General features: G+C 44.6%; 1 protein-coding gene across 1 annotated transcript in view; it reads left to right on the top strand.

Moving 5' to 3' along the window:
- Positions 1-21305, top strand: part of SRP68 (signal recognition particle 68) — a 36942-nt gene extending 15637 nt beyond the window's left edge. Inside the window, exons 9-16 of the mRNA XM_041726264.1 lie at positions 9175-9273; positions 12351-12415; positions 15684-15837; positions 16467-16561; positions 17550-17679; positions 19447-19522; positions 19969-20021; positions 20499-21305. Coding sequence (XP_041582198.1) covers positions 9175-9273; positions 12351-12415; positions 15684-15837; positions 16467-16561; positions 17550-17679; positions 19447-19522; positions 19969-20021; positions 20499-20726 — 900 coding nt within the window. The 3' untranslated portion in view covers positions 20727-21305. The remainder of the gene's footprint in view (positions 1-9174; positions 9274-12350; positions 12416-15683; positions 15838-16466; positions 16562-17549; positions 17680-19446; positions 19523-19968; positions 20022-20498) is intronic.
- Positions 21306-22116: the final 811 nt, after the last annotated feature.

Below are 22116 nucleotides of genomic sequence, written 5' to 3'. Positions count from 1 at the left end.
GGCTTCCTGCATGGAGCCTGCTTCTCCCTTTGCCTATGTCTCTCTCTCTCTCTCTCTCTCTCTCTCTCTGTGTGTGTGTGTGTGTGTGTGTGTCTTTCATGAATAAATAAATCTTAAAAAAAAAAAAATTGCTTTTCTTGTAAGCTCCCAAATGATGGTTGTTGGTCCCAGGATCATGCTTTGAATAGTTCTACAAATCTTAATTATTTTATTTATTAGGAATTTGTGGAAAGATGAAAGAAAGTTAAAAGGCTTTGGCAAGCAAAAAGGGGGGAGAAAAGAATACAGTATATATGATAGACATGACACACAAAGTATGCATCCGTCAACTGTTTGTTATTGGTGAGGCTTCCTGTCAATAGGCTATTAGTAGTTAGGTTTTTGGGGAGTCAGATGTTAATACTCAGATCTTCGGCTGTGCCAGGGGTCTATGCCCCTAACCCCCACATTGTTGAAGAGTCAGCTGTACTCAGAGTCAGTCATCTCAGTACAGCTGCTGCTAGTTCTGTGTTCTGACCTCATCATTAGTGTTTGTGTTTATATTGTCAAGTATATTCTATTTAGTACCTATCTTTAATATATACAGATAATAGCAAGTGTACTTGTTTAAATGCTGTTTAATCAAAATACACCTATTGGCATTTGGATTCTATACAGGTTTTAAGTAAATGTAAATTATGGAACAGTGAAAATTTTATAGATGGATTTTTCCATATTTTTGATTACTATTGTAGAATAAATTACCTAAAATGAAAATACTGCATAGACTTAGAAACGCATATGTATGTTATACTGTATCATATATATTTATATATTAAAGATTTATTTACTTTAGGGAGAGAGAGAAAACAAGTGTGGGTGGTGGGGGCAGAGGGAGAGAGAACATCTTTTTTTTTTTTTTTTTTTTTTTAAGATTTTATTTATTTATTCATGAGAGATACAGAGAGAGAGAGGCAGAGACACAGGCAGAGGGAGAAGCAGGCTCCATGCAGGGATCCCGTTGTGGGACTTGATCCCGGGTCTCCAGGATCATGCCCTGGGCTGAAGGCGGTGCTAAGCCACTGAGCCACCTGGGACATCTTAAGCAGGCTCCACACCCAGCTTAGAGCCCAGTATGGAGCCTGATCTCATGAGCCTGAGATTATGACCTGAACCAAAATCAAGAGTCGAATGCTTAACCAACTGAGTCACCCAGGTGCCTCTAAAAACATATATTTGATCTTTTTTTCTGATTGAATAAAGTTATTTAAATTAAGACTTTTCAATTTTTTTTTTTTTAACATTTTATTAGCATGAACAAGGCAGGGTGGGGCAGAGGGAGAGAGAGAAACAGACTGTGTGCTGAGCTCGGAGCCTGATGCGGGGCTCAGTCCCAGGACCTGAGATTCATGACCTGAGCTAAAGGCAGACACCCAACCGACTAAGGCACCCAGGTGCTCCTTCAATTTTTTTAGGATTAGAGAGAGAGAGAGAGCATGAGCAGTGGGTAGGGGCAGAGGGAGTGGATGAAGCTGACTTGTTCTGAGTGGAGAGCCTGATGTGGGGCCTGATCCCAGAACTCCAAGATCATGACCTGAGCTGAAGGCAGACTCTTCGCCAACTGAGCCACCCAGGTGCCCTAAGAATTTTCAGTCTTGATTTAATGGAGAAATGTGTTTTTGTTTTTGTTTTTGTTTTTTAGATTTTATTTATTTGAGAAAGAGTGTGCCGAAGTAGGGAGGGGGAGAAGCCGGTTCCCCACTAAGCAGGGAGCCAGATTCTTGGATGTGGGACTTGATCCCAGGACCCTCAGATCATGACCTGACCTAAAGGCAGATGCTTAACCGACTGAGCCACCCAAAGGCCCCAGAAAATGTTTATTTTAAAGTTCTGTTAATTAAGTACTTGCCCAAAAAAAGTGAAATAGAAGGAGAGCAAAAGAATCTCGGTGTATTTGGTAGTTTGGGTTTTTTCTTCACATGCTTTGTTTTATCATGGTACTTAAGGTCCTTATCAAGAAAACCATCCTTCAATAAGTAGTTCTTTGAAGTAATATAAAGGCTTAGTAATGAAGGTGATACATTTTTGTGTTTTAATATTTTCTGAAGATCTCCAGCATTCACTTAAGCCCATTACCTTCTGTCTTACTAACATTGCTGAAGTCACTACATTTAAAAACATACGAGTACTTCTGCACACGAGGAAAAGAGTCCTTCACACTGGATATGTTTTATTTAGTTCCATGGAGACCTGGTCCAAGATTTTATTTTGAAGGTAGGTAAGGATCAGTAGCCCAGGTTTCTTGCCCCGGCTTCTGCAGGCATTTACTGCTAAAGGTAGCTACGCCTCAGATAGGGGCATTAGGAAACCTGACATCAGGCTTGCCTTGTGCCTGTGAAAATTTTGGTCAGGTACGCTGGGAATGGTGTATGGGTTTGTACTTGCTGTTCCATGGGATACAGTGTGGCATGTGTGAAGGATGTCAGAAAGCAGAGGTTTAGAAGGAGCCATATGATGACAGTTTCACATTTTTGAGTTTGAGAGTAAGGGCTGAAGAGGGAAGAGTATTTGAAGGCTCACATGGTGAATTACATTGATTAACTTTGTGTTAAATTTGTATACCTGAGATAACCCCACTTAGTTATGGTATATTGTTGTACTTTTTATATATAGCTGGATTTCACTTGCTAATATTTGAGAATTTTGCATCTATTTTCATGGCTTATAAGTTTCTTATAATGCCTTTTTTCAGGGTTTGGTATCAGGGTTATACACACCTCATAAAACAAGTTTGGAGATTTTCCTTCCTTGTTTCTAAAAAGAGTTTAGGTAATAACAGTATTTTTCTTTCTCAAATGTGTGTTATAATTCACCAGTGAAACTACTGAGCCTGGAGTTTTCTTTGTAGGAAGGGTTTTTGTGGAGGAGGGGTGGGTGGGATACAATTGTCAGAAACTTAGTTCAGGTGTACAGCATAATGATTTGATGTTTATGGGAAAGTTTTTAAATTTTGTTTTTGCTTGTTTTAAACAAAGGTAATTCCTTTATGAGATAAAGAGCTACTCAGATTTTGTTTCATCTTGTGTTTTTTGGATGAATTGTCTTAGGAATGTCACGTACATGTTGAATTTACTGACATAAAGTATATAATATTCCTTATCATTTCAGTGTTAACGCCTGTGAAGTACCTAGTTAATGTGTTGATTGCAGTGAATAGAGTTATCTCTGGTTGTTAAGGATCTTACAGTGCATTCAGGTTGCTTCTGAGTATGAGATTTTTAAATAACGTGGTAGATATAAAAGATGTAGATCAAACAAAATGTGTGTCAGTCGTAGGAAATTCCAGTAAGGTTTTAACCTTGAAACAGTTCAGTGCCTAACGTCCTATACACACAGTTATCAAATCTAGTTGGTAAGTAAAATAATTCAAGTGTAGTATGAAATAAAGTTTAGTTAAATCCTTAGAAGTCGGGTCTAGCAGTATAGCTGATTAAATGTCTGTTGAATTAAGTTAACCATGGGTTATTAACTAGGGAAAATGCCCTTGGCCATTTGAGGTTAATCCCAAGAAGAACCATGTGCCCCTTGGTGCCACTGCCAGATTATTTGGCTGGATATCACACAAGTCTTCACCATCTTGCCTGTTCTGATTGTGTGGTGTTGGTAACTGCCCTGGGAACCAAGAGCTATGCCTTAGAGATGCAGGGTTCTTAATTTCAGTGTTTCTTTTTTTTCTTCTTAAATATTTTATTTGTTTTTAAAGATTTTAATTTACTTACTTGAGGGGGTGGAGAGAGCATGACTTTGGGGAGGGGCAGAGGGAGAATCAGACTCCCCACTAGCAGGGAGCCTGACATGGGGCTCTGAACCCAAGACCCTGAGATTACTTAGTTTTGGGTTTGTTTGTTTGTTTGTTTGTTTTTTAAGATTTTATTTATTTATTCATGAGAGACACAGAGGCAGAGACACAGGCACAGGGAGAAGCAGGCTCCATGCAAGGAGCCCAGTGTGTGACTCGATCCCGGGACCCCAGGATCACACCCTGAGCCAAAGGCAGACACTGAGCCACCTTGGCGCCCCTAAAGATTTTATTTTTAAGTAATCTCTACACCCAACATGGGGCTTGAACCCACAACGAGATCAAGAGTCACACACTCCACCGAATAAGCCAGCCAGGTACCCCTTCATATTAACCAAGCTGGTGTGGGTATTGCCCCCCTCTGGGAACTAGGATGCAAGAATTTGGTAGACCTAGTTTATGCCTGTTTGTAGAGGTTTTATGACATTTAAATACTAGAACAGCAGTTTACTGAAAAGCATGGAAGGAAGAAATAATTCAGAGAGATAAGTGTCAGACCGAAAAGACTGGAGCAGAGAATTAATCCGCTGCCAAATCCCAGTTGCAGAATTCTTGGTCTCCTGAGCCAGGCTTTATGTCTTCATGTGCTAAATAATTTGCCTTTATAATTTGTTTCTGTTTTGCTTTTTTTTTTTTTTTTTTTAAGATTTTATTTATTTATTCATGAGAGACACAGAGAGAGAGAGGCAGAGACACAGGCAGAGGGAGAAGCAGGCTCCATGCAGGGAGCCCGATGTGGGACTTGATCCCGGGTCTCCAGGATCACTCCCTGAGCTGAAGGTGGTGGGCTAAACCACTGAGCCACCCGGGCTGCCCTGTTTTGCTTTATTAATACTTGATTCTACCTGACTTGTCACTCGTGGTTGCATTGTGAGGATGTTGTCAGGCCACTCTTTTGGAAAAGGTGGCAGGTTTGATGAGTATTATCCTTGGGTTATGGTTAATATTTTAATGTGTGAGTGAAAGGGAGACCATTTGTCCTCTCTCTTTTTTTTTTAAATTTTTTACTTATTTATGATAGTCACGCAGAGAGAGAGAGAGAGAGAGAGAGAGGCAGAGACATAGGCAGAGGGAGAAGCAGGCTCCATGCACTGGGAGCCGGATGTGGGATTCGATCCCAGGTCTCCAGGATGGCGCCCTGGGCCAAAGGCAGGCGCTAAACCGCTGCGCCACCCAGGGATCCCCATTTGTCCTCTTTTAAACAAAAAACATCGCTGTTCCTGACGTTTGCATTCTCCTTTACCAGATTTCCATGTATTGTTTACTGGACCTTAGTCGCCCTAGGAAGGAAGGCTTAGTTCCCATTCCTTTGGTTCTCCTACCAGTGTGGTAGAGAATGTGGTCAGACTCGCCTTGTCTGTCTCTTAGCCATACCACCACCTTCCAGCAATTTTTGTAGATAAGTGAAAACAATCTGGAAACTTTTGAATAGCAGGGGGTCTCTACCTCAGGACACAACAGCTGGTTTTCCTCTGTACATGTACATGTCCTTGAGACAGATCTTGAAGCTGTCAAAACACATCCTGGAGTGTTCCAAGTTTTATAAAAGTTGATCTAGAATTTTTTTTTTTTTAGATCCAAGTAATACATTACTTCTGGGCTTAAGATTTCTGCCTCCTAGGCACACCTGGGAAAAGGTGCAAGCCGACCACAAATTCTTATGCAGAGAGTTTTGCTACTTGAGTTTAGGAGCACATTCTTGTTCGTTCCATGGCTGACTTGGGAGGTCTGCATGTAGATGCTGAGGAATCCTGCCTCTGCATATAGAGAGGTATTTCTTGTTCTGTTGTCTTTTCAGGGTGATTTTAGCCTCCAAAATATGTATATAAATACGAGTGAAAGTAGCAAAGTACATTTTTGGCTTTCTGTTTGGAGACATTTTGCCCAGCCCAGAGAGACTCCTGAGAAGCTCTGCTACAGATTAGTGATCTCTGAGTCACAGTGCAGTGTGGGTGGCAGAAAATACAAGTGACTGAAGCCCTGCCCTTCTGATGGGCTTTTTCCTGCAGTGTGATTTAAGTCTTCTATAAAATGCCCAGTATAACTTAGACTTTTGTTACTTGGGAAACAAGTAAACTTGGGAAAGTTTACTTATGTTCAGTACCTTGCTGCCAAGATGCCCTTGTTCTGAGGGAATGAGAGCAATACATGGCAGTAAAGAGGTTTAGCATTTTTGATTTATTTATTTATTTATTTATTTATTTATTTATTTATTTATTTATTTATTTTTGAGCTACACTCTCTTTACAGGAAAGCAGAACCTGTGTAGCTGGCGAAATAAAGTTTACTCTTCTTTTACTTTATATACCCATTGCCCCAAACATTGACCCACACCCCCTTTTTTTTTTTTAAGATTTTATTTTTTTATTCATGAGACACACAGAAAGACAGGTTATGACAGAGGGAGAAGGAGGCTCCCTGTGGGGAACTGGATGCAGGACTCCATCCCAGGACCACAGGATTGTGGCCTGAGCTGAAGGCAGATGCTCAACCACTGAGCCACCCAGGTGCCCTGAGCCCCACCCTTCTTAAAATGGTGTTGGTGGCATATCTGCCGGATTGCATGGCATCAAAATTGATTCACGGGCTCAGTGTGTCTCCAGTGTGTGTATGCACCTGCTGCCAAGTCTATTCACAGGTCCTATTCAGTTGTTAACTGTTACATGGCTCCCCCAGTCCACAGGATTTGTACTTCAAAAAATTTGGCCATCAAGTTTGACTAAGTTATTACAGTCTTGCTAACTTGAGGTGCTGCTTAATAGTGTTTTATGTGAAGTGTTTCTCTGCGCTTGAACATCTGTGGCTGTTTATGCTTGAATTAATGAAAATTTCAAGTGCTCAGTAGCCAACTGTGGCTGATGACTGCTGTACTAGACAGTGCAGCTAGAGAGCATTTCCATCCATTACAGAATGTTCTTTTTTTAAATAAAGATTTTATTCTTTTTAAAAAGGTTTTATTTGACAGAGCAAAAGTGAGCACAAACAAAAACGGGGGGCAAAAGAGGGAGAAGTAGGTTTGCTGCTGTGCAGGGAGCCCAATGCAGGGCTCCATCCCAGGACCCTGGGATCATGAGCTGAGCTTAAGTTAAGATGCTTAACCAACTGAGCCACCCAATGGCGCCTCAATAAAGATTTTATTTTTATATAATGCCTATACCCAATGAACGTGGGCCCAGACTCACAACCTGGAGATCAAGAGTCACATGTTTCCCTGGATTGTGCCAGCCAAGTGCCCCATCACAGAAAGTTCTGTTGGACAGTGCTGTGGTTTCAGTAAATTAATAGTGGCTATGTTTGCCTTTAGAAGTTTAAAGAATTGGGATCCCTGGGTGGTGCAGCGGTTTGGCACCTGCCTTTGGCCCAGGGCGCGATCCTGGAGTCCCACGTCGGGCTCCCTGCATGGAGCCTGCTTCTCCCTCTGCCTGTGTCTCTGCCTCTCTCTCTCTCTCTCTCTCTCTCTCTCTGTGTGACTATCATAAAAAATAAAAAATAAAAATTTAGAAATTTAAAGAATGACTGTGCCACTGATTTTTTCCTAAGTTAGTGAGCACCAGGAAAGTCAATACAAATAGAAAAGTATGTTTGATTTATATTGAGTAATTTACAAGGAAGTGTTTTTTTTTCCCCCAACATTGGAAACTAGGAATAACATAAGAGTTCTTAAGAGAAGAAAAGGTTTTTCTTTAAGCCCCTACCAAGGGCGGGGGGCCACGGCCGGCTGCGAAGCTCCCCCTGGCAGGCGGGGCGCGCGCCGCCCCTCCCCCCCTTCCCCCTCCCCCCCCCCCCGGTGCCCTCCCCCCCCCCCCAAAAAAAGCCCCTACCAACGACTTAAAGGAGTGGGTGGTAATGTGTATTCTTTTGGGCTATCTTCGAGGTCAGTTGAATGTCAAGGGATCAGATTGGATGTTTCTGTGGAAAGTCAAATATAATAATGGAGTGTTGATCTTTTAATGTCACAGTGAGGGATCCCTGGGTGGCGCAGCGGTTTGGCGCCTGCCTTTGGCCCAGGGCGCGATCCTGGAGACCCGGGATCGAATCCCACATCAGGCTCCCGGTGCATGGAGCCTGCTTCTCCCTCCGCCTGTGTCTCTGCCTCTCTCTCTCTCTCTGTGACTATCATAAATAAAAAAAAATAAAAAAAAAAATTAAAAAAAAAATGTCACAGTGAGTCTGGTGGCGACACAAGTTCATCTCCTTTCTGCCTCTCATCCACTCCTACCTGCTCAGTCAGATTCTTTAGAATGGTAATGTGGTTCGGCAGGCACTCAGTTAATGAGTCACTTTTCCCTTATCCCAGCTGGCGACGCCCTTAAATTTGTACAAAGACTGTCATGGAGTGCTTGTCAATCTCTCAGCATAACCACGGGGAATATCTAGGTGCAGAATTTCTGTGGTGCAGGGAGCTTCGTATGATACTTAGAGGAAATATATTTTTGACTTGATACTGGTTAGTAACATTACTCACTTGCTTGGACAGTATCTGTAAGTCTTTGGGGTTACATTTGTAAGAGTAACTCTGCTGGCACACAGTAGAGCTTAAAGACCATTTGTTCTCATTTGCCAGAGTTCAGGGATGTCAGGTGCAGGTCCTGAACAGAGGTGAGATGGTGGAGGAAAGTGGTAGAAAGTTCGATGATAGAAAAAAATTTAAAGCATCTGTTGTTTGACAGTTTCGGATCAATTGTACAGATTTATTTATTTTTTTAAATTCACGATAGAGAGAGAGAGAGAGAGAGAGGCAGAGGGAGAAGCAGGCTCCATGCAGGAAGCCCGATGAGGGACTTGATCCCGGGACTCCAGGATCATACCCTGGGCCAAAGGCAGGCGCTAAACGGCTGAGCCACCCAGGGATCCCCAGATTTTTTTTTTTTTTAAGATTTTATTTATTTTTTCATGAGAGACACGGAGAGAGAGGCAGAGACACGGGAAGAGGGAAGAGAAGCAGGCTGTATGCAGAGAGCCTGATGCGGGACTCAGTCCCAGGACTCTGGGATCACGCCCTGAGCCAAAGGCAGATGCTCAACCATTGAGCTACCCAGGCGTCCCAGTTGTATGGATTCTTTTTCAGTACGTTCACTTTATAGTTACACATACATGTGTATATATAAAATTCCATTTCCATATGAACAATGGATAAGACTATAAGAAAAATCTTAACCTGGTGGAGACTATTGACAATTGAAACAATCTGTGATTTGGGGTGTTTCTGCTGGATATGTGTGTGTGTTTGTGTGTGTGTGTATAATGGGGAGAATCAAGGCACTATGCCCTCCTCCCATTAGAATACTTTGGCTTACTCAGAGGAAAATTTTGTGCTGCATTCTGCCTTTGTTTAGGCTGAAAGTGAAGAAACCAAGGAGCGTCTGTTTGAATCAATGCTCAGTGAGTGTCGGGACGCCATCCAGGCTGTTCGGGAAGAGCTCAAGCCAGATCAGGTAGGACTGTCAGCTGGGCCACCGACTCTTGCTCTGGGCTTAGGTCCTTCTCAGTTTGTGTGTCTCATTCTTGGGGTGGAGGATGGTCAAGGGGGAGGGGGGCAGTGGTCTGAGTGCACAGACTCTTAGCCATGGTATTTTTAGATCTAGTGATGGGCTGACAAACGACAGAAGCCTCTGAACTCCATTAGGTTGAGAAATTTTCTCTCCATCCTGTTCTTCTAATGGGTTCATTTTTTACCTGCTAAGCCTTTGGTCTCAAACTCATGGCTCCAGGTGGACGTTTCCAGTGCTTCCTTTTCCTAATGTCAGTATAATTCATTTGGTCATCCAGGCTGAAAACCTCAGGACTGTCTTTTTCTCTCTCTTCCCTGTCAACAGAAACCCTACTAATTCTCCCTTTGGCTTCATTGTCCACTTTTCCATCTCCCGCCTCTGCCCTGTTTCTGATTAGCCTTTTTTTTTTTTTTTTTTTTTTTTTAAAGATTTACTTATTCGGGATCCCTGGGTGGCGCAGCGGTTTGGCGCCTGCCTTTGGCCCAGGGCACGATCCTGGAGACCTGGGATCGAATCCCACATCGGGCTCCCGGTGCATGGAGCCTGCTTCTCCCTCTGCCTGTGTCTCTGCCTCTCTGTCTCTCTCTGTGTGACTATCATGAATAAATAAATAAAATCTTAAAAAAAAAATTAAAAAAAAAAAAAGATTTACTTATTCATGAGAGACATAGGGAGAGAGAGGCAGAGACACAGAGGGAGAAGCAGGCTTCATGCAGGGATCCCGATGTGGGACTCGATCCTGGGTCCCCAGGATCACACCCTGGGCTGAAGGCAGGTGCTAAACCACTGAGCCACCCAGGCATCCCTCTGATTAGCCTTTTGTTGTCCTATTCCTAGATTGCCACAGTGATCTGATGGCTTCTCCCATCTTGGTCTGGGTCCAGTTCTCCAGGTCTTTCCTTCCAGCAGCAAAAGTGGGATCTTTCTGGACCCCATCTCCCAGGTCTAGAGAGTGGGCTCCAAACTTTTCATGATCACCCCATAAGTAAAATTGATCATGTACTTCTTATACATTTATTTGTAAATTGTATACTTAATTATTCAGTAGAAATAAGATAAATAGAAGTTCCTTTTTTTTTTTTTTTTTTTTAAGATTTTATTTATTTACTCATGAGAGGCAGAGAGAGACAGGCTCCATGCAGGGAGCTTGATGTGGGACTTGATCCCAAGACTCCAGGACCACACCCTGGGCCAAAGGCAGGCACCCAACTGCTGAGCCACCCAGGCATCCCGATAAACAGAAGTTCTAATGTTGTTCCTGTATCACACTCTTCAGGTCATGTGCACCCTGCTTGAGAGCTCCTTGGTCCAGCAAATGCAATTCCAACTCTGTGAGCTGGTGTCTATTTCCAGATATTTTGTTCTTCCCTTCTGGGTCCTCTGCCTCAAGCTGCTATACTCACCATCTGGTTAATATGCCTTTCCCACTCTGGTGCCCTCCTTCTGTGCTCCTTTCCCTCCTCACACCTGGCTTGTCCATCTTCTCCCTCCTCACCTGTCCAAACCTCACCTGGTGTTCAGTGTCCAGCTCATAGCTCATCATCTCTGAGAAGCTTGCCTGCACCATCCTAGCCCAGTGTCACCCCACACTCTAAATATTTGGTACTAAAAATAAATAAATAAACAAACAAACAAACAAATAAATAATAAATAAATGTTTGGTACTTGTGGCTATAATTGTTTGATAGTTAACCAAGAATTACCTTTTTAAATATTTTATATTTTTTATGCTTTTTTCAAGATTATAAGCATATAAAAAGCAGCTATGTAGTTAGCATCTGCCCATGGTACCTTGAGTATAAAACATTCGTAAGTATTAAGCTTTAGTCCCATTTCCTTTTCTCATTAAGTTGTCCTTATATACTATACTTCCCTTCATCCACTTAACAAGAGCCCTGCCCTCCATCATTCACCATGAACTCATAGCAGTTGTAGGGACACCTCTCAGAGTGTAATGAAGATGGTGATACCAAGGTGTCTTAGTTTCTCCTGTGGCTACTATAACATTACCACAAATTTATTTTCTTACAGCTTTGGGTGGTTGTTAATCTAAAAGTACATAGAGCTGTGCCCCTGTAGAAGTTCTCTTTTAAAAAAATTTTGTTTTAATTTTATTTATTTTAGAGGGGGAGAAAGAGCCTTTGAGCAGGGGGAGGGGTTGAGGTAGAGGGAAAGAATCTCAAGCAGACTCCATGCTAATTGTGGAGCCCATGGGGGGCTGGATCCCACAACCCTAAGATCATGACCTGAGCCAAAATCAAGAGTCGAATGCTTAACTGAACACCTCCAGGTGCCCCTCCTTTGGAAGTTCTAAGGGAGAAAGCCATTTCCAGCATGCCAGGGAATGCAATATCCAACTTCTAGAGACCGTCTACACTTCTTGCCTTGTGTCCCCTTCCTCCATGTTCAGAGCCAGCAGCTCAGCACCTTCACTCCTCTCTGACCTCTGCTTCTATCCCAGGACCTTCTCTCTGTCACTGGCCCTCCTGCCTCCCTCCTAGAAGGAACCTGTAATTACACTGGGCCTACCTGGATAATCCAGGCTAATTAAGAGATCCTTCATCACATCTCTTACCATGTGAGGTAACACCTTCATAAGTCCTGGAATTAGGACATATCTTTAGGAGCCATTATTCAGCCAACTGCAAAAGGCTGAGCTGACAGCCTAAGGGGTTGGATCTCAGGATGTGGGTCTAAGGCACAAACCCTAAAATGGAGCCATGGGCCATGGACTGTCTGCTGTTCATGCTTTAGGTCTGGAGACTGGGAGCAGTGGGTAGGAAGCTTGGCTAGCCATTACTCGGACCTCTTACTTAAGTCCAGTTTTTAGATGCTCGTGACAACCGAGTGGCCTTGCTGTTCTAGAATATGCCCAGGAGGTCTTTGATATATCAAGAGCCTTAATTTACTAGAGCCTATGCCCATGTCCAGGGCACTTTGGGGACCACACCATAGAATGAGGCAGTCAGAGCCAAGGACAGGGTCAGCTGTCTTATCTTTACCTTTATTGATTTCTGCAGAAACAGAGAGATTACACCCTTGACGGGGAGTCCGGGAAGGTATCTAACCTTCAATACCTGCACAGGTAAGGGCTATAATTTTTTTTTACTTTTTAACACTGTTGTAGAATGTATCATTGGAATGAAAGAATATATATAGTGTTCAGATATGTTTTAATTTCTGATTCATTATATAGCAAATAATATGTATATATGCCTGTTTTATCATACAAGAGTGTATATGTTGCAAATAAAGAGTATGTATGTTGCATTTGTATATTATTCTATTACACGAATAATTTTAAATTTTATACATTAAGAATGAGAATACAGCCGGTAACTTTGAAGTCCCTGTGGCCCCACCCTGGTTATTTCTCTCTCTTCTGGAGGTAACCACTATCCTCCTGGTGCTGGGCTCCTACGTTATGCTCCTCTATGTTCTGAATATATTGTCATCCCTTTTACATTTAAGTTCAATTTCAGTTCAGGTTTGTTCTATTTGGACTTCGTTTTTGAGTGCGGTGTAAGATCTTCACATTTTTGCACGAGGATGGATTGTTCCAGTACAATTTACTGACAACACCATCCTTTTCCCACTCACCCACAGTGCTAGTTCCATCAGGCATGCATCCCATTTTCTCCTCACATGTTCTTTTCTGGACACTCTTCTGCTCTGCTCATTTATTTTCTGTACTTGCCCAGGACAGTGAATGTCTGTGATTTGGTAGTAAGTCTTGATGTCTGGTGGAGCACATCCTCCACCAGGTTTTCCCTCAGACATAGCTAGATTTCTCTTTCCTTTACTCTTTTATATACATTTTAAATCACCTTGTCAAGTTTAATTTTGTTTTAAAGGTTGGATTATTCTGTTCATCCAGAAGAGTAGCATTTTTGGAACTTTGTGGAGAGGAGTAAAATGACTTGGGAAAACTGCACTTCTCATCAGATTCTGTGCCCCATGTTCCATGTAACCTTAAAGTCTTCATTGCTTAGTTACTACTTGTAACTTTTTAGTGAACCTGGCACTGTTTTCAGCCATTCCCTTAACCCCTCCTTTTTTTGTAAAAACAAAACTATGCAGACACCTCTCCACTCTGTACCTTATTCTGTTTTAGGGAATTCAATATTATATGAATGTCAAATTCAATGCCAGATGACTCCAAGGGGTATTGAGCAAGAAGGACTGTTTGATGTCCTCTATTAAGCATCCTGTGAAAAAGCCGAGGCCCAGGATGTTAAGGGTTGTGTTTGTAGTAAACAGCCACAGAGAATCAGTCAGGGGTAGGTCCAACTTCCTAACCTTGAAAAGACCCTGAGAGCTTCATAGGGCTCAGAAAACCTTCAAATTGTGATGCACCCATGCCCTTGCATCTTTCCTCCCACCTTCACATCTAGCAGCTGTCAGAATCCTGGATTTCAGTTAGGAACTGGAGCCCAGAGGTGCCTGGGTGGCTCAGTCAGTTAGGCATCTGCCTTGGGCTTGAATCATGATCTCAGGGTCCTGGGATCAAACCTTGCGTCAGGGCTCTCTGTTCAGTGGGGAACCTGCTTCTCTCTCTGCCCCTCCTCCTGCTCTTGCACATGAGCTCTCTGTCAAATAAATAATCTTTAAAAAGAAAAAAGGAACTAGAGTTCAGCTTTTGGATAAATTGACAGTAGGAATCAGGTAGCTCTGGTATTTTAATAAAACTTTGTAAAGAGGTATCTAAATTTCTCCACCACTCTGAATAATACTTGGAGAGTCTCTTTTTTCTGAAAAGCTTTAGGAAAATCCATCTCCTGACCTTTCTTTCCCATTTCTCAGAAGTAGCCACTTTTAATTCTTTAAACAAATTTTCTTGGCATTTACCTCTATGTCTCCAAATGACGTTTGTGTTGCTACTTCCTGATTTTTGGATTTAGGTATTTTGTACCACTTCTCAAGATAGCCCTCACTCCTCCTCTGTTCCCACTCTCCACCCTGACTCTTCTGATCTCCCAGATGACTTCCTTACAGGCCTTCTCATTTTGTGTACCATTTTAGTTTCTAAGGGCTTGTGTGTGTTCTTTGAATATTGATTTTTTTATTAAGGTTTTTTTGTTTTTGTTTTTGTTTTTGTTTTTGTTTTTGTTTTGAGAGAGTGCTGAGCAGGAAGCCTGACTTGGGGCTGGATCCCAGGATCCTGAGATCATGGCCTGAGCCAAAAGCAGACACTTAACCAGCTGAGCCACCCAGGTGCCCCTGAATATTGATTTAAAAGAAAAAAAAAAGTTTCTCATTCTAAGCTATGACCAGAAAGTCTTCCCTCTCGGGGATTATTAATAATGGTTTTCTGAAATTTTCTTCTTCCTGCAAAGTCTGATTCTTCCAAGTTGTTTTCTCCTCCCCTTGGTTTTGAGCTGTTCTGTCTTATTAGATGTTTTTCTTAGCTGGTGATTCATTGACATCTACTCCGGTTAAAGAACATGGCTTGTGTAGTGGGAACTCCGCATTTGTGTGCAGGGCTCATAGCTGTGGCTTCATTAGAGGTGTTCTACCCAAGACCCTGACTCCAAAATCTTGGAGGGCCTTTCCTTGGGTGGGTCAGAGCCCCAGAACGTACCGGCAGCTCCTGTTCTAGAAGCCGAGTAGGAGAAGGCTAGAGGGCCAACACCTGGGACTTGACAGTCTCTTCATCCCCAGTGTTTATGGTGGAGCCCTGACTTCAACTCCAGGCTGTATCTTCCCCTAAGGATGTCTCCAGTCTTCTACCAGAGTAGGATGGAGATCTAGAACCCTAAACACTTGACTCCCAAAATGCTTTTTAAACAGACTTTTCAGTTGTTACTGTATTTTTATCTTTAAGTATTATAAGAGATTTTCCAGGTGGTACAGTTAAAATTAGCAGGCATCATCTGTGGTACATACAGGTGTTCAGTACAAGACTGTCCCTAAGTATTTTCTGAGAAGAGAAGGTCATTGGATGAGTAGGAGCAGCTGTTCTGCAAGCTCAGTATCCTTGTAGTGTGGGCCAGGCAGTTAACAAATCCTTATTCCAGGAACAGGCTTGCCATCCATGGATCATCTCAAGGACTAACATTGACCTCCAAAGTCAGTAGCTTTGTGGCTCTTTAAGACAGGAACAGGGATATAATTCTAGCTAAAACCAAATTTCATCATAAGATCTCATAGCAGTTCCTTGCAGATTTGCCACCGAATAGCAGCCAGAATTGAGGGCCCCTTGAGCTTAAGACCCAGGTCAAATGGCCCTGCTGTGTGACACGCCCTCGCCCCCACGCCCTTCCCCTAGGTCAGTCCCAACTTGTGGTCCAGTGCTCTTCTCAGAACGCCAGCTTCCCTGAGTATAACCTGAGCTGACGTGTGGTACATTCCAGCTACCTGACTTATATCAAGCTGTCAACGGCCATCAGGCGGAACGAGAACATGGCTAAGGGGCTGCAGAAAGCACTACAGCAGCAGCCAGAAGATGAGAGCAAGCGCTCGCCACGGCCCCAGGACCTCATCCGGCTCTATGACATCATTCTACAGGTGACCCTCAAGGACTGGGGAAGCCAGAATGACTTAGCTTTGCATAGTGAAGGGGCTGTGACTAGCAGCAGCTGTTAGTGTCTCAGGAAGGAAGGCCTTGCTCTCGCTCAGCAGTGCATGAGCCCCACAGCTCAATGTGTTGATGTATAGAGTCCAGCAAACCCTCAGGTATTCACTGAGCACTTCGCCTGTGCAAGATCCTCTCCCACATGCCTGGGACTTCCTGAGACCTGAGGCCACACTGTCTTGGCTGCTGGGAGTTGGTCAGTGAGTAAGGTTGAGAGACACATGCACCCCATCCAGGCATCTGTGGGAGATGCCACACAGAGGGCCACTCTGAAATGAAAGCTCAGAGCCAAGAGATCCCCTATAGCTGACTTGGTCTGAGAAGTCTTGGAGGGAGGGGGAGGTAAAGTGTGAGCAGAGTCATGAAGGACAAACAGGCTTTTGGTGGCAGAGAGTGGGTGGCAGTGACACTAGGTGGATTTGCTGCCAAGCCACTCCTCTGGAGTTTTCCATTACTTCTGACCTGGGCTCTCTTTTTGCCTGTGTGTGTTTTTATAAGGTCTCTTGTCAAAGACCCAATGTGAGGCCTGCTCTTCCTGAGTTTTCTTGTATCTCTCATGCAGAATCTGGTGGAGTTGCTCCAGCTTCCTGGGTTAGAGGAGGACAGAGCCTTCCAGAAAGAGATAGGCCTCAAGACTCTGGTGTTTAAGGCTTACAGGTAAGGTCCTATGCGGTGGATGGGGCTCTCCTGTGCTGCCCACTGGCTCTGTACGCCCTGGGAGCATGGGCCAGACTCCAGAAGATTGGGGGTTGGCTGTGTGGTTACCTTGAACAGTCAACCCAGCATGTTCAAAGGAAGCTTTTGCTAAAGGTGGTGGCAGGGAGTTTTTAGTCTACCTCGTTTGCTCTTTGGATAGGGCGGGGAAGGGGGGAGCACATGTTAACGGTCTTCTCCCTCCTCTTCCCTCCTTCCTCCCTGTGGGAAAGGGACAAGTGTAAAAGGCAAGGCGTTAGTTAACAAAACCAAAGTGGAACGTGAACTGAATTAGGCGAAAGCTAAGCCTCCATTTTATTTGTTTTGTTTTGTTTTGTTTTGTTTTTAATGAATCATGTTATTTGTAACTTGGAGGTAGTCTGTGTGGAGCAAGATAGGTGTGTGTAATTGCCGTGCCCCCATCTGGCCCTCACACCCCAGCACTCTCTGACTCCAGTATGCCCCATTTGCACTCTTGTTAGCCTCCCTCCTGGCCCATGTGGACCCTTCCGTCAGGGACCAACAGCCCTCAGGCTTTTTTGACCCCAGTGGAGTAATTTCCATTAAGAAGATTCTGGGTTTGGTTTTTGAAAAAGAGATGAGCAGAGCTGAGTGAGCAGGCTGGATGTGTGGGCAGTGGGTGGGATTTCTCTTTGGGCGGGGCAGCGTTCCTTCTCTGTGCTTGTCCCACCTTCAGCCACATCTTTTGGGAGCAGGAGAGTCAGTAACTAGAAGACAGTGGGTCTTGGACTGTGTAAGACCTGCACAGTCAGCTGTGGGCATAGGGAAGAGAGAGGGTGGCCTGGTGAGCCTGGGCATGGAGAACGTCAGGGTCTTGCATGCGGTGATCCTGAGGTTGAGAAACCTGTTTCCAAATCTAAATTTGAAGGAAAGCCTTGGTCTCAGGTAATTGTTGCTCTAGAATTCTCTGGTTCTTTCCCTTCTCTGCCAGGTGTTTTTTCATTGCTCAGTCCTATGTGTTGGTGAAGAAGTGGAGCGAAGCCCTCGTCCTGTATGACCGAGTCCTGAAATATGCAAACGAAGTAAATTCGGATGCTGGGGCCTTCAGGAACAGCTTAAAGGTGTGCTGCTGGTCTTTGTCCCCAAGCCCAAGAAGCTTGTGTGGTGAGGCCTCCTCAGGGCCAATTCTGCCCGCCAGCCAAGGGTGTGGTGCAGCCCTGAGTGCCCGGGAGCTGTGCTCCAGGCCTGAGATGGACTCGGGTACTAAGAAGGAAAGCCATTCCTGTGGTTAAAATAAACCTGAAATACTGCTCTCAGACTCAGCTACATGGTCTAGTCACCTGGAAAGAGTTTTAAAAGATGACTATCTGAGTCCCACCCCCAGAGGTCCTGGTTCCTTCCAATCCCAGTGGTGTCAGGGGTATGCACTGGGATCTTGTAAAGCCCCTCAGTGACTGTGATAGGCAGCCACGCCAAGAATCACTGATGAAGCCTTTCCCCACAAAGTTTGCCTGCACCAGCAGCAGCGTTTGAGAACTTGTGAGAAATACAGGCTCCCAGGCCCTACTCCAGGCCCACTGAGTCAAAATCTGGATTTAGCAATCCCCCCAGGAGATTTGGGTATACGTTAAAGCTTGCCTACTGATCGAAAGTACCTGGTGGTGTGGTTCATTCTACTGCTTGTTGAATTGGACAGCTGGCTTTTTAAGCCGCAGACTGCTGTGATATGTAAGGATCGAAGCACCAGCCAGTCCAAGGAATCCAGGCACATTACTTATTAGCGTAGACTGTTTTTTGTGTTTTTTTTTTTTTTAAGATTTTATTTTATTTATTCATGAGAGATAGAGAGGCAGAGACACAGGCAGAGGTCCCTGCAGGGAGCCCAATGTGGGGCTCAATCCTGGGACGCCAGGATCATGCCCTGAGCCGAAGGTAGATGCTCAACCAGTGAGCCACCCAGGCGTCCCATGTAGACCGTTCAGAAAGGGAAGCTAGGATTACCTTGGTCAGGCCAGTGCGGGAGCCTCTGCTCTCTGGGTGTTCGCCTGTTACCTCAGAATGGCACCAGGTTCTGGGGTAACATACATGTCGGGCTTCTGCCTTCAGAGAGCTTGCAGTTTTGTTGAGCCATAGACTTGGCGTGCAGATAGGAGGTCCTCGAGGAAGGGTGGAGATAGGAAGGTGTTGATGAGGGGGTGTGTGACCAGCATGGCGGCAGCGTAATGATGGGGTGTCTTTGACCCCAGGATGTAAAGGCAGACTGTGTGGATGGTTGTCCCAGGAGGGAGGAAGAGGCATTTACAAATCCACGTCTGACCTAAGTCTAAGGCCAGAGACGGGAGGGGTTCAGATCTTTCGATTTTGCCAAGTAAGAGATTGCAGCCTCCCACAGGGCCCGTCTATGCTTCAGTCTCCTCCTCTGTAAAGCGGAGTACAGGTTAATTCAGGATTGTTACGAAAATGGAATTAGCAATTGTGTGAACTGCTCAGAATGTGCCTGGCCCATTGTGCATGTAGCAAGTGATATACTTATTTCCAATAGAGGTATCCTCACTAGTGTCTCCAGGCGTTATTATTTTAAACCATGGCATACCCTTTCCCCTCTGAAACAAGCTTGTGCTTTTTTGTTTTGTTTTGTTTTTAAGTAGGTTCCATACCCACCATGGGGCTTGTCCTCCCGGCCCTGAGATTAAGAGTCACATGCTCTACCAACTAAGCCAGCCAGGCATCCCAAGTGTTTTTTGTTTTTTATTAATAGGGTAAACCGTTTATAAAGTCTGAAATCCTGTGAAGATGCTGGTGGGATCACTTAGCTCAGTCAGGTTAACTTGGCACACTTATCTGACCTGGCTCTGGCTCGTGAGTACATGTTTTCTGAATCGTTACAGGACCTGCCCGATGTGCAAGAGCTCATCACTCAAGTGAGGTCAGAAAAGTGTTCTCTGCAGGCAGCAGCAATCCTGGGTGAGCCACTTGCCTGTTTTTTGCTGACTGTGTTCCCAAATTTCCTTTGCTGCTATCCCTCTTCTCTCCTGCCCCCTACATTGCTGTTTTGGTTCATCCAAAAGGTGTTTTTGTTTTGTTTTGTTTTGTTTTTTGTCATAATTTCTGCCACATGAAGGCGTCAAATTGTGTGGAAGAACTTAGAGAACCAGTTACGCGGTCCCTTCTCCCTAACGGTGTTTTTTTGTACAACCATCAGGGCTCCACTGGCCTGACAGCATAGCTTCTGGGGTTTATCATCTGTTTGCGCTCCTTAGCAGACTTTCACCTAGGAAAGAAAGGGCTAACCTCCTCACGTGTTGGCTGCTTTTGCTCTTGGGATTTAGATCCCATAGGTGTGACAGGTGTCATTTGTGACTGTAACATGTTAAGTCCCTGTTCTTACCCAATCCCTATGCAACTTTCAGATGCAAGTGACTCCCACCAACCGGAGACTTCTTCCCAAGTCAAGGACAACAAGGTATGTCTGGACTTTGGAGGAATAAAGAGGAGAATTCATAACTCCCTGGAGATGTATGCTCAGTTATAGAAAGGAGAAACTAATTTCTAAGTAAACACCCTGCTTGCCTCTCTTCTTTTACTCCAAAACCTCAAAGCTGGTTGTATAAGGTTTCTTAGTATCAGCTAGATGGTCCCAGATAAGGAGCATAGGAACTCGTGCTGTACAGAGCAGCTGGCTAGGAACTCTGCATGGGACCACCCCCCCCCCCCCCCCCGGGTACCTGTGCCCTAGTCCTGGCCCATGCCTCTCTCAACCTCTCCAGGTTTAGTGACTCTCAGCTATGAGCTGGGGACGTGAAGGCACCCTCGTAGCAGATTTGTGGGGATCAAAGTGAGCTAGCATGTAGGCTCTGAACTGGGTACTCAGCATGTAGTGAATGTTCCATCGGTGATCTGTGATTAACTCTTGGGTTCCTCCCTTTGATTTGACTCCCAGCCTCTGGTCGAACGGTTTGAGACATTCTGCTTGGACCCTTCTCTCGTCACCAAGCAAGCCAACCTTGTGCACTTCCCGCCAGGATTCCAGCCTATCCCCTGCAAGCCTTTGTTCTTTGACCTGGCCCTCAACCATGTGGCTTTCCCACCCCTCGAGGACAAGTTGGAGCAGAAGACCAAGAGTGGCCTCACTGGATACATCAAGGGCATCTTTGGATTCCGTAGCTAACCAGGCTCTTCTTGGGGGCAAGGGGAGATTCTCACTCTTCATCTGTATTGTGAGAAAACCCTAGCAAGTTCCATGATATTAAATCCAGGTCTGCATTGGCCCCGGGCAAGAGTGTATCATCCTCAGCCCTGCGTCCCTATGTCTTGTGTGTTTGTGCACTTAACATTCTTAACCAGTGTGCTCAAAGGGGACCCTGCTGTCTTCTGGTGGATGTGTGCGGGATTCCTCTGTCCGCACCTCCTGGGGGAAGGGCCGCTGCCACCTGGCCCCGTGGGAGCCGTGCTCGGGTGGGTCCACTCCAGGCATAGATGGGAGCTCGGAACTGTGTCGTGTTTCTTCAGTATCACGAATTTGAAATGGACTCCTCCTCGCTGTGAGCATCCATCCAGAGTCCCGTGAAGAGTCTGTGACCAGGAACCACTGGCAGCATCACCCCACAACTACAGTCAGCCTTATGCCCTGTCACCTCCAAGTGGAAGTTAAGTTTCAGAACAAGCAAAGAGCTCTATTTTTAGAAGAAATGTGTTACACTCAGAAATGATGAAAACAAATCTTATATTAAAAGGCAAAGATGCTGGAGACTGTGCCCATTTTTTTACATGCCCTCACACACATCTGGTCCTAGTTCTCTCCTAGGGGCCTTGTCACACAGTCCTGTCCTGTCAGGTGTCCCCTGACTTCCGACAGCTCAGGTGTGTCTGATGCCAGTTAAGACCTGTTAGAGGCAGTTTCTAAATCTGAAATATTTAGATGCCATAAATTATATTTAAATCAGTTTCCCTTTTTTTTTTTTTTTTTTTTTTTTAAGTAAGCTCTACACCTGACATGGGTCTCAAACTCCTGACCCTGAGATCAAGAGTCACGTGCTCTACCTACTAAGCCAGCCAGGTGCCCCCAGTTTCATTTTTAGGTTTTTCCCTTAGTGACCCTTTTCTGTTTGTCACTGCATCAATAATAGAAGTCCCAAAAGCAGTAAAGAAAGAAGAAATAAAGGTGATTTAGACGAGATATATCTGAAACCTCTGAATCCCTTTGGAGATGGAACCTCACTTCCCCATAGGAAAGCAGAGCCACATGGGAAATGTTGGCTTCGATGTGGCACAAACCTGGAGCTGACTAGAGCAGCTTGAAGGGAAGGCTGGGTGGTTAAAGATCTGAGAACATTATTTCAAGCTGGAACCCACTGTGGCCATGGCTGTGCCTCTCATTTTCCAGGGAACTGCAGAGGGGTTGCCGGAAGTTAGAAGACGGGAAGACAAGTCAGACTTCTTTGTTAGAATTGAATGTTGTCAAGGACTCTAGATGCTCAGATTGTGGTCTCTGCTACCTACAAGATTTGCTTTGGGTCAGAGAGCTTTAGGAAGCTGATTTTGTTTATTTATTTGAGGGA

This window comes from Vulpes lagopus, chromosome 12, assembly GCF_018345385.1.
Source record: "Vulpes lagopus strain Blue_001 chromosome 12, ASM1834538v1, whole genome shotgun sequence".
NCBI classification, from domain to species: Eukaryota; Metazoa; Chordata; class Mammalia; order Carnivora; family Canidae; genus Vulpes; species Vulpes lagopus.
This window is presented reverse-complemented; position numbering and strand designations above follow the sequence as displayed.